This window comes from Pogona vitticeps, chromosome 1 (assembly GCF_051106095.1).
Source record: "Pogona vitticeps strain Pit_001003342236 chromosome 1, PviZW2.1, whole genome shotgun sequence".
NCBI lineage: Eukaryota > Metazoa > Chordata > Lepidosauria > Squamata > Agamidae > Pogona > Pogona vitticeps.
The window spans coordinates 328,864,843-328,881,664 of NC_135783.1; the positions used below are offsets into that span (position 1 = coordinate 328,864,843).

Sequence of the window (16,822 nt, forward strand, 5' to 3'; positions counted from 1 at the left end):
GGGGCAGAGCTCAAATCGCAGCACTGCTCAGCCAAGCCAAAGAAACAAAACAAGAGGGGAATCTTTGACATTGATGAAAAAGATTTCTCCATCCTGTGGCCCTCCAGGTACTTGCCATCTGCTCCAGCCCTGAGGATTAGTGGTTATGGAGGATAGGAACTTTATTGCCAAATATCCAGAAATAAAGTGGAGGGAATCTTTTTCAGTTTAAAATGTTTCCATATTGGCAAGCAGGAGTTTGTTCCATCCCATTCCTGCATCATTTTGTGAGTATCTTCAAGTCTGCATGAAAGTCGATAGACATAGGCACACAAAAACGTATGTGCATTTTTCTATACAATTTCCCCAAATGTAGTGTTCCTTTTTTTTTCTTTTTTCTTTTTTTGCATGAGCTCAATAAGTTAGGTTTCTGGTTGTGGAACCAGAGGCTGGAAGTTCAGTTCCAGAAGAGCCAGCCTGTGTGGTCTTGAGCAAGCTGTACAATCCCAGGATGCCTCCAGAAGAAGGGAATAGTACACTACTTTGGAGTGCTTTCTACCTAAAAAAAATACCTGAAAAGTCAGAATTGATTTGATGGCACATGATGACTATTATTTCCCTAATATAGGCCTTCCTGCATGCTATTTTCCATTCTGTGCATGTTTTTGTATGCAATTTCCTTTTATGTATGCAGTTTTGAACACTTCTCTTAACCAAAGAACTGTATCACAGAATTCATAGAAGTGTCAGTCTGAAAGACAATTGCACGTTCATTCACAAATCAGTTTGGGAAGTGCTCATAATCCAAACAAATTTGGCTCCTATCCCTATTGGAATTTAAAACAAAAAAACAGAACACAACAATGCCCTTTAGCTCTTCAAGGCCCAGAAATTACCTTTAATGTGGCTGCAGAAGGACAATGCATAAGTGTTCACTATGATACCAACAGATTTCCTACTGAATGCACAATGTTGCACTGGTAACAAGACTGCACAACCAGTGGCCATGATTGGTTGTATTACAGAGCGTTCGATCAAGCAGGGGAAAGATTACATGATTTCCTTTATGTTCCAAGCAGGATACTACTACTAGCACTGGCATTGTGCAAAATAACATCAGGTTCTGAATACAGTATTTTGCACCTGTTAAAAACACTTGTGAATATTTCTTGCAAAAAAAGTTCCAGAATGAAAAAACACTGTACAAGAACTCCGATAAATATTCCCAACATGGAGAATTTTTTAAAAAAAATTTCATACCTGTAAGAATGAAACAAAGTTTTGCTCCCTGTTATTTGTTGGTTTTCCTTCTGAGCTCTGTGCAAAATGCAACAATGAATTTTAAACTACCATAGCTCATGAGCTGCTTTTGGCTTTATAAAATTGCATTTATCTTGCTTACTGAAACAGATATAAATTTCTGTCCAGAAAAAGCAGTTGGGGAGAGCAAAAAAGAAAAATATTGAGAGGCTTGCATTTTTTTTTCAGTGTATGAGAGGGAAAAAGGTAATGAAGGCAAATTTCTGTTGGTTAGGAAGAAACGAAGGATCCTGCATATTTTTCATTGATGGAATTCATGGCTATGTGATGCACATTTCTCTTTTTATGATGTTCAAGGACCATAAAACCAAAGGTGGGAAAAGTTATTTTTCTGAGTGACAACTCTGTGACACAGCCTTCTGTTTTTTCTCTAGGCATCTATAAAGTTCCATAGGACTCTTAGAGGTTTAGGTGTCAAGACTCTCTGACCTAACACCTTGAAATACAAAACCGCTAAGCTTTTATCCTTCTCTAAGTGAATTAAAATAAAACTACTTCTTCCAATAACCATTGCTTCAGTATGCAGTTTATTGACTTAGCAATGTATAGTCAGTTTAGAGAACCCTATGCTATTGAAATCAGTCTGATCATTACACTAGCACCATCATCATTATAAATAACATATAAACAAAGTAAAATACATGTGTAGCTCTAATCAACCATGGTCTGAGACGCATTATTTCTCTTGCATCTTTAATGAGGAAATGACATATCACCTATCAAAAACAACTGAATACTATTAATACTACATATTGGCTGAAATGCTCTTGTGTAGTTACACAGGTGTAACTCATTGTTATGCCCTCAATAACTACAACAGTGCCAAGGTGGAAGTGTTGCTATCCATGAAACACTTCCACTGGCAATTACACAATTGATCATAACAAGAACCACATAACTGACTGTACAATCAAATTGCACAATCTGTATTGCCTGGGTGCAATGTCCTGCAAAATTATATCTGTGTAACTTTACACTACATGGTGATGAACTGGATTCTAACCATCATTGCATGGTATGTCATGCATCAGATTAATTACTTAATCACTGTTAATTGCTAAATACCATGCATGGTTTGTCATGCATCAAATGCTATCAGAAGAAACTATGCACTGTTACCTTTAAATCTATGAACAATCATACCACCATGAACACATCCAATCCCATCTCCTTTTGAAATCTAAGTAGTATTAAGCTTAGTTAGTACACAAGAAGGAAATTACCAGGGATTTTCATATATGCCTAGGAAATAACCTTATATGGCCAGCTGAAAGCCAGAGTTTACAATATTGGGTTTAATGGACCAATGGTCTCACTCAGTATAAAGCATCTTCCTTATATCAAACACTGAAATAAAATATAACTGGATACCACACACAGAATAAAAATATGAATGAGCTCAGGCAATATATGGGGTATATGTCATCCAGATGTGATTGTAGTTTAAGCTAAGCAGGTCTGTCTCTCTGGGAGACAACTTGGAATCATATGTAAACTGTTCTGAATTCTTTACAGGGAAAAGGTTAGATTAGATTAGGCATCCTTCAGTCTCGAGAGACTATGGTAATGTGCTCTGAATAGAGGACTTGGAACAGCATCTCGTGTGGCTGAGAAGGCCAATTCAAGAGTGACAATCCCTTCCACATTGGAGACAAATACAGTCTGTCCCCTGTCCAGCTCCCTGATTTTGCTGGTTTCAGGACTGCCTCTTTGCCTCAGCCTGCTGGATAACAGTCTCTTCAAAATGGGAGAGGCCACAATGCACCGCCTGCCTCTAGGCTGAATGCTCAGATGTCAAGGTTTCCCATCTGTTGAGGTCCATTTTTAATTTTTAATTAGCAACCATTTTAACTATAATACATATAGGAAGTCTCTCAAATCTCCTGAGTTGACTCAATTGTGATATAGCTTCTTCCAAACCAACTGAACAGACAGGACTTTTGAACCAGTGAACACAATTTTTTAAAGGAATATCCCTCTTCACTATTCAAGTAGAAAGCACTCCGTTTTAATTAATAAGCTCTTGTTTTCAAACAGTTCACTAAGAACTGCTGTTTTGTTACATCAACACTGGCCTAATGAGCAGTTTTTACAGACAATTCTTTTACGTTTGTAAAAGCAACCTACTACAAATGAAAGCACTAGATTAAAAATACTTTGTTTACTTACAGACAACACACTGTGAACAGCAAGAGGATAGACTTCCTTCTGGTGCTCCTTCACTACCCTACTTATTAAAGAGGAAGGGAAATTCATAGAAAGTCACTGTACAAAACCAGATCTTGGTTTTCTACTTAAGACTCTATATCCCTGCTTAGTCTAATAAAGAAACATTCTGGATGTAAAGCCACCAAATAATTGAAAAATGAGACAATATGAAATATATTTCATACAGGCCAACATACAGCTGCTGGGAAATGACAGTTTTTGACCACTGTCTCATGCACTGAATTCAGATGGGAGGATTAAACCGGAAGCTTTCATATGTATGTATCAACTTGTCTCCACAGGCTCTCTAAACCCTTGTTGCAAGTTACCTAAATGGCTGACTACAGATATAAGAATCACTTGTATTTCTGAATCCTCGCTTGTTTGATCCTTTTAAGTATTTGTACACTTACTGTTCTTAACTTTAATATTGTCTTTTAATGATATAAGCTGACTTGGATCCTTTTAAAGAGAAAGGAGAGTTAAAATACTTTAAATAAATAAATAAACAAAGTTATATAGAAAGTAGATGTGAATATATATATGATTTTGTGGCAGAACCACTTTTTGTTTAGGATTTTATTCGAATTTGGGCACCTATCAGCTCTTTCCTTTTCTTTCCTGCCCCCTACCATCCCTCTTTTGCTTCAGATTTCTCTGTCTACAAGCCAGCCAGCACATCTTGCCTAAAGATGTTTTGAACAGTGGTATCATTTTACACTAGCATTAATACTGGAATCAGTTTATGTTTGCCATTTCTGTCAAGCATGATCAGGTGAATCTGGCTATTCACTCTTACAATTCTGCTGTCTGGTAGCAGTTTTTGAAATCACTCCATTGTGCCTAGGTAACACATTATCCTGCTGGTTGTCCTTTCCGCCATATTAACTTAACCTACAATTGGGCAGCAATTACAGAGATTGATTCTCCTTTAATTGGGAGAAATCCATAAAAGACCACAGAAGTGGAGTGAATGACTGTGAAGAAAAATGCAGCCAAAACAGGGTTTCTCTAGGTTCCTGTAGGAAAGACTACCAGGACCCTTCTCTCCCCTACCCCAGCCCACAATTCCCAATGACCCCAGGTTTATATTTAACAATGAAGCACGCATGAATAGGTTGGAGGGGGAAACCCTGCTAAAGGGAGACAGAAATATTGTGAAACGGAAAGATATCTTGTGATTTTCTAAACTTACATTTTAGGAAACATTGGCTAGGATTCAAATGGTCACCCGAACTTAGTATTACCTCAGGCCATCTAAGTATCTGGCCTTGATTAGGGATATGACAAACACTTGGCATTTTTTTTTTTTTAATCCTGGCAATTTCTGACAATTCACCTGGACAGGGAATCGCTCCCCTGAAGACTGGATTTCCTGGAGCAGCAGCAGGGGAGTTGCCCATCTCAAAAAATTCCTACACCAAATTAAGTTTGACAGTCCTGTCTGCATGTGAGTGAAGTATTATTCTCCTCTCATCATTCTTATCGATTTCAGGTTCCCACAGTTTTTAATGGTTGCGTTCATCCTACATAGGATGATTCACAACAGTCTCAAACTGATCAGCACAACAACTAGAAATTGAGGGGGGGGGAAACAGATTAAAAAATCCTATTGAGGGTAATACTCCAGGCAGAAGTACCGGAGGATTGTCAAATTCAATTTTGCACAGGAAATCAGTGAGAAAGACAGATATTATTCTGTCTTTGGGCCCAGGTGGTAGGAAAGACAAGCAATATTAAAATTTCAAAATGCTATGTGATCTAATAATATAGCATAGCAACAAACTCATTCTCACAATTCAGGAAGAATAAAGAGAAAAAAACTGTAATTGTTACATTAGGTGGGTTTGCCTCTTTAAAATTAGGGTCAGCCAAGCTTTCATTGTTTGTTATTTCGTTCTTAATGGTCAGGTAGTAGGTCATAATGACCAATGCTCCAAAGCAGTCTGAATAAAATTCATGGTTTGTTTGGACAGCAGTAAGGAAGGCTGATCTAAGTGCTGATAAGGAATCCAGCACAGTTTGGCATTCATTCCTGGACAATATCTAAAAAAATTAAGCATAGCGTTTTGAAGGAATACATTTAACTGAGGACAATTTGCGGGTGATGAAATCCCAAGTGAGGGAACAAAAAAGACAGAAAATTCCATTAAAAGTTGTCAGACTGAAAAACATCTATATTTACAAACCTATTTTTTCAGAACGAGCCAAGAGCGCAAACAATTATTCTGATCCCAGTTTGTTCCGTTGCCATAATTTAACACCAGTTTCCTGAATGTGAACATTTCAGAAAATTGTACTTCATTTAAAACAGAAAGTAGGTACTTTGATCCTCTTTTTATTACCACAGAAGAAAAACTGAGCACACAAGCCTAAGGGAAATCATGCCTTCCTGTTATACCTGAATTGGGTCATAAAACTGTTATAAGTTGTTTTGCTAAGGTACCCCTTATAATTCTCTTACCTTAATCAAAGCCTCCAATTCTTGTTGGGATACACAGTTGTTCTCCTGAAGGAATTCTGCCTTGTCATTGGCTATTCTAATCTTCTGGCTATTTTCTTCTGGCTGCTCCAGGGCGCGGAACACAAGGCCTCCAGTGACCAGGTAAATCACAACCACAAAAAAGATGGCCACAACGGTCTTCCACTTCATGACGGTCTGCAAACCCTGCGAGGGGGTTTCCATGGTGGCTATCACAGATGTCCGAGGCGAAGAAATGGGAAGTCGTGGCGCTGATTGATGTGTATTGGTCTTATTGGTCTCAGGTTGAGCAGCTGGGGGGACAGCTACTGGAAGAGTCACTAAAACAAGGGGGGGAAATGGATATGGGTAAATCTCTTTGTCAGATCATGGCCTAGAATGACTCACTGACTGATTGATGTATTTACTTCAGTTCTTACCTTGCATATATGTGCAGCAGAATGAGAAACCACCTTTTTTTCTCCATACAAGTAATCATGGTGGATAAAAAATCAATTTAATTTAAATTAAAAAATAATATATTTGTATTTAAATCAATTTGGTTTAAATCAAATCCACCTTACAAGTAATTATTACTATGTTTTCTTTTTTTCTTTTTTCATAATGCCATTATTTATTAGGTTATTTGTTTATTTTGCATGGCTGAAATAATCTGTTCGAGTTTAAACATAACTCCCTTTATAAGAACAGTCCTGAACTGGGTGCTTTCCATTTGTCCTGGACTACAGTTCCTATTAACCTCAACCATGCCCATTATGTTACCAAATGACCATCACCCTAGAATGCTATCCAAGAACAGCTGATTTAAAACTGGAACTTCATATGAAGTAATTTATTTCATTTAAAAAATGTCCTTTTTCTTTTTCTTCTATATCAAATGAACCATTCTGAAGTACAGTGGTGCCTCGCAAGACGATTGCCTCGTGGGACGAAAAACCCGCTAGACAATTGTTTTTTGCGATCACCATGGTGCCTCGCAAGACGGTTTTTTCTATGACCATGCTTCGCAAGACATTTTTTTTGAGACCAATGCTTCGCAAGACGAATAAATTTCATTCATCTTGCGAGGTCCCATAGGGAACCTCACAAGATGATTTTTTTTGCAGGACAGTGATTTTCGTGGAACGAATTAAAATCGTCTTGCAAGGCACCACTGTAATTTTAACCCTTTTTCTCTACCCGACATGCACAGAGAGTCCCAGACATAACTTGAACTTTCACACAAGAATGGAAGAGCCAGTATATCCTTGAAGGATACATTTCCACACAGCAACTCCATTTCAGCCTCAGTTGAAAGTGGTAGATGTAGTTTGCAAAGAGGATTATACCAAATACATAGCTAGCATTTCCTATGATTGCCCTTGAACATCCAACATCCATTCTGGTGAGCAGACAACAGGACTTGGATTCCAACAGCCAGAATTCCTCACTCCTTTAAGGACTATTGCTGTTATTGTGTTGCATGGTTTTGTGATGTTGAATGAAGTGTTATTATAAGCAGATGGATGTGTGGTAGGGGTAGGCAGAATGTGGATTCTGGGTTGTGTATACCCCTAAAGCTTTTTTAAGGACCCCTGACAGCTGGTCAGGTACCCCATTCTCTCATAGCCATGGAAAAACTGGAGGTGAAAAATGTCATTTCTCTCTCCTGAAAACTTTTGGAAGCAGCAATTTTGCTATAAAGTGATAGAGTTCCCCCACCCTCTACCCCCCCAAAAAAAACCCACTTCTGAAAGCAACCCCACATATCCAGAAGCAACTTCCAGAAAGTGGAAGCTGCATGCATGCAATGTCAACTTTAAAAAAGGAACAGAAAGGCTTCCACGTCTTTCAAAGGTACAATTCGACACAGTTGCTCCATTAACTGGATGATGTTTTCAATAAATGGCATCTACAATTCCCTGAAGTGTGATGCCATCTCAGCTCAATTACATCAAGTAAAGTAGAAAGGCTAATTTGTTATTTTTCTGTCACATCCTATGTGGGGGGAAGTTGCATGTGGAAGAATAAGAGATGAAGTCAGCGTCTCTGTGTATCTACAGTTTTCTTTCTTTAAAGCAGAGATGGGCAAAGTATGTTTACCCCAGATATCAGTCGCTTTTTCTGGCAAAAAAGAGTTAATTATAGTTGCCAGAGGTAGCAGGCTGCCTTTTAAATGAGCCACAGTCCCTGTTCAATCTTTAACAATTCAAAATCAATTTTTTTCCACAACTGGAAGTAACTTTCTAGACAACTTCCAATTTAGCTTTCTGCTGCTTTTTTTTTTTTTTTTTTTTGACATTTTTGGTGCTATGCATGATCCCCAGGGCAGAAAATTGGCTTCTGGACCCATCAGACTGCTCATACCAGCTTTACAGTACTGTATAACTTGGATGGATCCAGAATTTTGCCTATGCAACTGGGCTGATGAAAGCAGATTTCCCCTTCCCTCATGGCAGCCTATCCAACCCAGCCTGAAATGGTATACATCGAGTCAAGGAATCCAATTGAATATGATAAAATGTGCTATGTTGTGGGATGGGAACCTCTGTAAATAGATCCATTCCACAAACACAGAAATTAGCAAATTCTGCCCCTCCAGATATTGTTGAACTGCAAATCCCAGCATTCGTCTTCATGGCTATACTAGCTAGACCAGTTTTTGTAGTCCAGACATCTTGAGGGTCATAATTTATTCACCACTGTGCAAGCAGAAGGGAGATCCTAACCTCAACTGCTCATGTTTTCTTCAACAGAATTAACTTGAAGACACAAACAGTAATTATTATTACTGGTTAACAACCACTATACAGTAATTATATAGTGGTAATTATATAGCCTCAGCCTGTCTTATAACATTCTAGCCAGTCATGTGTTGTGAATTTAAACAACAACAAAAAAAAACATAATTGTGTGCCATCAAGTCAATTCTGATTAGAGATGGGGGTATTTGTATATGAATGCCCCCCCACAGGTGCAGATAACGAGGGGGCTAGACCGACCACCCACAATTCCACCACTGCAACGAGCTCCACTGAGCCTTCCTATCACTCTGTTTAAGACATAAGACATAAGACATAAGAAATTTATTTGTCATTGCACTCACAAGTGGGTGCAACGAAATGAGGTGCTCTTCCCCAAGGTAAAACTGGACAACACCACTACAAAAAAAAAGTTAAAAATATACACAACACTCACCATACAAATATAAATACCCCGTTTCTCCCAGCAATTAAAATTCCACCAAAAACTTATGACCCCGCATTTAAACTCAATACTGCACTTGGGTAAAAGCTGTTCTTGAATCTGCTTGTCCTTGCTTTCAATACCCTAAATCTCCTTCCTGATGGTAATAATTTAAAGAGCTGATGTCCCGGATGAGAGGAGTCTTTCAGTATGTTAGATATCTTCCTCTTACATCTGTTCTTATACAATTCTTCCAAAGAGGGGAGTGAACAGCCAATGATGTTTTGGGCCGTCTTAATCACCCTTTGAATTGCCTTTTTCTCTGCCACTGTGCAGCTCGTGAACCATACACAGAGACAGTAGGATAATATGCTCTCAATCGAACTCCGATAGAAGGTAGTTAACAAACTCTCAGTTAACGAACTTTCTCGCAATAGATTAGCCAGTTCTGGCAGAAGGCGAGATGACGAGCCTCTCTGTCAGGTCGCAGAATGGCTAATCCATTGCGAGCAACAAGGAGATAGGAAGACACCACTGAGCTCACGGCAGCAGCGAAATCGTGAGTGGTCAGGGGGCCGGACCAACATTATCTGCACCTGTGGGGAGATATTCATATAGAATACCCCATCTCTAATTCTGATTTATTGTGACCCTTTTCAGGGCTTTCTAGGAAGAGTCATCACCATCATCACCATTATTATTAAAATCAGATGCGCAAATATAGAATGGAAATATTAGACTGATAATAGTACATATAAAAAGGATCTAGAGATCTCAGCAGACTCCAAGTTGACTTTGAATGAATCAGTGTGATGCAACCTAATGCAGTGTGAGGCTGCATCATCAGAAAATACATTGTCCAAACCAAAGGAAGTAATAGTACCACTCAATTCGGTTTCAGTCTCATATTAACTGTGTGTGTGCCACGGTTCTGGACATTAGAGTAATAATAATAATAATAATAATAATAATAATAGTAATAGTAATAGTAATAGTAATAGTAATAGTAATAATAGTACTTTATTTACAGTCCTTAGACCAGTCACATAAGTATAAAACCTTATAAAACCTTAAAAAATTCTAACTTTCAATATTCCATTAGAACATGTTGGCATACATACAACTGAGAACTGCAATCTAATTGGTATTTAACTTCCGCAGTCGAAGTATTGCTACACAAAACCTCGCAAGACTTTAGAGTTAAGGAAGTATATCTAGAAATTGGAATGGGTCCAGAGGAAAATGACCAAGATAGTAAACAATCTAGAAACCAAACCCTGTAAGGAACTGTTGAGAGAGCTCAGAGCAATTTTGTTTTCTGTGGCTCCAAATGGTATGACCTCAACCAATGGAGTCTCATAGCAAGAAAGGAGATTTAGCAGTGGGAAGAACTTCTTGATAGCAAGAGCCATTTGGCAGTGGGAAGAATCACCTCAGACAGTGGTGGAGGCTCTGCACAGGTTGCATGGCCACCTGCCAGGGATGTTTTAGCTATGGATTTCCTACTTCAGCAGTGAATTGGGCCAGCTGAGAGGGGGCTGTGGGAATCCTTTCTGATCCTACAGTCATGGTTCTATGAGTCTCTGGGTGAATAAGCAATGGTACCTGTCAATGCAATATTGACTTCCTCATTCATTCACCACAACTTCTGAAATGGGATACCGTGTACAGTGATTCTGCTTTCAGTATGCCTTCAGTTCTGAAACACCATGTTTGCAGACTGACTTTTTTCTCCCAAAGATAATTTTCTTTATGGAGACAGACAGGAGGTACAACATCAACATCTGCCCTGTATCAGTTCAATTTGTCTTAATTTTAATATTTAGGCGTTTGTTCTCTGCCCAAAAGTGATGTACAATAAACCACTGTATATTCAAGTAGACAGACAGTGTGCTGTAACGAATAGAGGTGCACCAGGACTCCGAACAGCTGGGATCAAATTCCCACTGAGCCATGGAAACTTACTGAGGAGGGGATAGTAAACCATCTCTTGTGGTGGTCTTGAGCTGAGTCTTTGCTTTTGCTCAGTACTTCCAGACTTGAAGGTGGGTGAGGCCTCCTAGTCCAAATTGGGAACTACGTCACCTTGGTCTGCTTTCCTTTATCTCTGGGGGCCCTGGGTCCAGTTGCCTCTAGCTATTGCTGGAATTGGGAGTGCCCAAATCCTTTCTTGCCCAAGGAATCTTCAAGCAAAGGCATGATAACTTTTTCAGATAGGAGACTGCTGAGAACTTCATGTAAGACAGTATAAATATACACTGGTGCCTCGCTTAACGAGCACACCATTTAACGACGAATCCGCATAGCGACCCGTTTTTTGCGGTCGCTAATGCGATCGGCATTGCAATGTTTAGAAATGATCGCATTGCGATCATTTCTGCACCCGGCGGCCATTTTGGAAACAACTGATTGGCGGTTCCAAAATGGCCGCCGGGTGCAGAAAATAGCCCCCCCGCACCATTTTCACGCCCTGCCCTCGCTTACCGAGGGTGCGAAAATGGTGGTGCATGGAGAAACTTCGCAGAACAGTGAGTTTAAGAGCCATAGGAATGCATTAAACTAAGTTTAATGTGTTTCTATGGCGTTTTCCGTTCCGTATAGCGATGTTTCCCCATAGCGACAGTTAATCCGGAACAGATTAACCTTGCTATGCGGGGCACCACTGTATTTCAAAATTCCAGATTCTAACACTATATGCTAATACCATAACAAGTTACATATCCCAATGCAAGACAGCTGCCGACACAGCAGCTTTGTGTTCCCTCTTTTTGTGTTATGACATATAGAATCACACATATTTGCCACAGTATTATGTGACAGTGCAGTGTTGGGCTATCATGGTGGTGCCATGAGATGGGCTTATGATTCTTTATGCTGGGTGGAAGAAAGAAAAATTGAGCACAGACTCATCAGCTGTACAAAAGGACACCACAAACAGAGGCCTAAATCCAGCTGGAATAGAATTATTGAATCTAAAGGATTTATATGTTGCTTTGCCATTCAGCAACTGATGCAATGGGTCTACTCTAGTTTGGACCAGCAAATGGATTTAGGGTCCTCCGGATGGCCACTCCGAAAAAGGCCCATAGATCTTCTACAAAAGGTAGAGCCTCCTTCACGGTGGCTCCAATTTTATGGAACCAGCTTTTGGAGGAGATCCGCCTAGCCTGCTGACATTTAGGAAACAATTAAAGACATTGCTTTTCAGGGAGGCTTTCCACACTGACCCATCTTACCACCTCCCCTCCCTTTTTTTCCCCTTTCTTCTCCTCCTCTTCCCTTCTCACTTTTCCTCTATCCGCTCTGGGGATTAATCAGTGCTATCTGGTTATTTAAGGTTATCGTTGTGTTTTTAATGTTTCTATTTTTATTTTTGTTTTCTGTGTTAAAACCTGCCCAGAGTAGTGCTGTGTCACTAATGGGAAAGGGATACAAATTGAATAAATAAAATAAATAAATAATAATAAGTAGGATTAATTTATTAAAGAGGGCTGCAAGTCTGGGTACCTTTATGAGGTAATAAGGCCATCAAACACAATGGGATTCATCTCAAAGAGACATAATTTGGAATGCCCTGTAAATCGTGTAATCCTACTTTTAATTATTTGTTTAAAAATCTTTAATTTAATAAGAAGGGGAACTTTCCTGGAAATATGAATGATAATCTATAAAAAGAAGATTACATAGAAATCATCATCATTATCATCATGTCCCGTCAAGTCCATTCTGACAATTGGTAACCCTTTCCAGGGTTTTCTAGGTAGAGAGTACTTAGACATGGTTTACAATTCCTTTCTTCTGCAGATATTTCTGGGACTATGCAGCTTGCCCAAGGCCACACAGGTTGGCTTTACTTGCAGCAGGCACAGTAGGGAATCAAACTCTCAACCTTTAGCTTCATTCATGGTCAGATATCTAAATGATTAAAATATCCAGCCAGCCCACACAGAAATACAACCATGTTATGAAAAATGGGTTCTAGAAGAGGCATCTGTATAAACCTCAGGCAAGAGTATTTAAAAATGTAGAAAAGGATCAGATGGTTTAAATGGCACTCTGGCTATAGTTCAATTTCTGTCATCATTTTATACAGTTAATTTTATCTGGAAAAAATTCTGAAGATGAAATGACTCCCAGTTTAACAGGGAGAACAGCTTCTAACAAGAGTCAACATTGGGAAGTCATTTCCAGATATTTGTCATAAATTTATACACATGCATTTGTGCAGAAGTTTTATGGTAACCCACTCCCTGCCTGCTGCCTTCATCCTACTCAGCAGATGAGGTGAACAAATCATATCCAGGAACTCTGTTCTCCAAAGTGCTCCATTGTTGACTCAGAATAAGCTGATTGGTTCTAATAATAAACTCCAAAACACAGTAATCTATTGGAATGTTTCCTCTCACTCCATGAAAATAAGTTATTTCTTCTACAATATCCATAGCATAGCTATTTGCATGGTAATTTTTGACATCTCTGTTCAAATTACTCTTTATTAAGAAACACTTAATAAAGTATTTCTTAATAAAGAGTAACTGCTACCTGTAATTAAAATGTATGGTTTGGCAAATATGTTCACCATAGATCTATCTTAATCTAGATTTAAATTTCCTGCTCCTGACCTAGACAACAAAGGGTATGTCCTGCTCATCCAGGCTGGCCATTTGCTTTTCTCACTAGGAAAAGCCTATAAAACCTTCTTATGACAGGTAAAAAGCAAAGTGTGCTGTAAAGTGTGACGTAAATGAGTGATACCCTGTTTCCCCGAAAATAAGACCTAACCTGAAAATAAGCCATATTATGCTTGAAATATAAGCCGCAGTTAAGTGAAAGCCCACCCTTCACCCACTGTGCAGCAACCAGAAGAAGAAGACATTACTGTATTTGAATAAATGTAGATTGTTCTTTATGAAAAAATAATAATAAAACATCCCCTGAAAATAAGCCCTAATGCTTTTTTGGAGCAAACATTAACATAAGATCCCGTCTTATTTTCAGGGAAACATGGATATTAAGAACCAAATTACAGAAAATAAAAAAAGGAATAGCTAAAATAGCAAAGGCCTCAAAAATAATAGAAAAAGAAATGGAAACCATGACTGGAGAACTGGAAGAGATACAACATGAAAGAAAACAAGATGAAATTAGCTTGCTAAATCTACAATTGGAGAGAGCAAACTTCATACTTAGATTCCAGAACTTCACAGAACAAAAAGAAGACACAGTGAAAGTGATAACTACTTTTTTAGCCCCACTTATGAATATGCAACCAGAGGAAGTTCAGAAAATATAGATACAGCATGAAGAATTAATACAATACACACTAGGAATAATAATCTACCCAGAGAAATTCATGTCAAATTCACAAGAATGGCATTTTGAGACAATGTTTTAAGAAATATGTACGATAAAGAATCTAGTATAAAAGATAAAGAAATTAAGATTTTAAAACATATCTTGTGGTAAATAAGACAAAAAAGGAGACAACATGCAGAGGTGCCATCCCTCTTGAGAGCAAATTCAATTACATACAAGTGGATGGTGCCGGAAGTTGTCTTTTTTTCAGTTTCAGTCACAGAGATATTCTGTTAACTCAACAATGAAGGCATAAGACTTTATGGGGGGAAGAGGGGGGGGGAATGGCTGAGTATAAAATAAGGTAAAAACGACAGATGAGAAACAGGAAGAGGAGCAATCAAGTGGACTACCGGGATCAAATTCAGAAGGAAGTCCAGAATCGGAGCTAGAAGATCAAACAGGAAGATCCAAAGGAAAGCCCACCATGGAAACAGGAGGATACAAGAGGAGGAAAGAAAACCCTAAGAATAAAGTTGGAACAAATAAATTAAAACCGGCTGTGAATTTTTTCATTTAACTTAAACAGCTTAAACTCATTCCGAAAACATAAAAGAGTTTACTAACAATTGCAGAAATGAAAAAAGGATATTATCTGCCTCCAAGAAACCCATATGAAAAGAACTGATCAATATCTATTAGAAAATAAAAAAGCAGGAAAAGTATTTATACCATCAGATTCACACACACACACACACACAAAGAGGAGTGGCAACATATACAGTACAGTATACGAAAGGAATTAGACCCAAAGCTAGTTTTTGCATCTGTGGATGCAAGGGTACTAATGGTGGAAACTCAAAATAAGGCAAAAAAGGTATTGATTGTTAATATATATGCCCCTAATGAAAATGAATAACCCTTCTATGAAAAACTTCAAAAAGAAATAGTAATGAGAGAATATGTTTATTTATTTATTTATTTATTTATTTTATTTTATTTTATTTCTATCCCGCCTATCTGATCATATTAGACCACTCTAGGCGGCTTACAGTAAAAACAACAATGTAATTTTAAGACTTTACAGCAGAAACGTAAATTTAAAAAAAATAAAGAACAGAATAAGAAAAAAGATCGTCAAGGGTTTTCTGTTGGGAAGGCCCACCTATACATCAATGTTTTTAGTTGTTTCTTAAAAATGCCCAGCGAGGGAGCCGCGCGAATCTCAGGGGGCAAGTTGTTCCAAAGGCGAGGAGCCACCGCCGAGAAGGCCCGGTTTCTGGTCTTTTCCTTTCGGGCCTCTCTCGGCGTTAGGGTCCTCAGCCTTATCTCCTGGCTCGCGCGAGTGACACGGGTAGATCTAGGTGGGAGAAGGCGTTCCGCCAAGTATCGAGGTCCTAAACCGTTTAGGGCTTTGTAAGTAAGCGTTAACACTTTGAAATCAATGCGGAATCGGATGGGCAGCCAATGTATGAAATGTTTCTAATGAGTGTTGGAAATGGAAAATATAGGACGGTACTTTCTATCATGCTGGGTGGACAGATAGGGAAGCAGAAAATTACAGATTAGTACATGAAATGTTGAAAAAATGTATCTTGCACAATACCAACTGGAATTTTTTCTATTGAATATTATGCCTGAGATTGTGGATAAAGAAATTAGATATTTGATAATACATGTAATTACTGCAGCTAGGATACAATATGGGAAATATTGAAAGAAAGCAGAAATACCGTCCCTAGAAGAGGAAATGGACGTATTAACAGAAGCACTATAAAAGGTCATCTCAAAAAAGGACCCAAAAACTGGGAACAATTTTACAGCAGGACTCCAAATATGGATTGGAAAACATAAATAAAAGAAGAATGTGAAGGTCCAGCTAGGGAATGGAGACATTAGTAACTATAACAATTCTGGTAAAAACCGTTATATTGTTCTTTTTTATTTCTTCTTATTTTAGTATAACTATATAACTATACAAGTGGATGTAAAAGCACTCTCTCGCTCTCTGGAATTTTACCTTTCCTGTACCCATATCTATTTCCCCAGCACCCCAGCCCCCTATCTCCAATCCTATCCCTATTTAAACAAAAAATTTAAAAATACATGACAGCAAGTGTAGCTGACTGAGCATTGGGTTTCAGGCCTTCCTATGTGATAAGGATGCTGGAAGAAGCTGTCTTGTTGTCCACTGGGCTCTATAGAGAGTGCTTTCTAAAGAACTATGACTCCCAAGAAGCGCTGCAGATATGTCAGTTGTAAATAAATGACATATTTAAATATGTAAAAGTTGTCGGGGGAGCAACTTTAGAAGTCTGCAAATTTGTGTTTGTGGGCTCCACCTCCCAGAATTCTGCTTGTGGAGGTCTTGGA

At 38.6% G+C, this 16,822-nt stretch overlaps 1 protein-coding gene across 2 annotated transcripts in view; it reads right to left on the bottom strand.

Annotated features, from left to right (window-relative positions):
• Positions 1–16,822, bottom strand: part of KCNK10 (potassium two pore domain channel subfamily K member 10) — a 76,014-nt gene that overhangs the window by 41,398 nt on the left and 17,794 nt on the right. Inside the window, exon 2 of one of the 2 annotated variants that reach the window (XM_020777574.3) lies at positions 5,972–6,309. In XM_020777574.3, the coding sequence (XP_020633233.1) occupies positions 5,972–6,309 (338 nt within the window). Of the gene's footprint in view, positions 1–3,468; positions 3,571–5,971; positions 6,310–16,822 lie in introns of those variants that run through there. The other variant, XM_078383716.1, reaches the window with a different exon arrangement.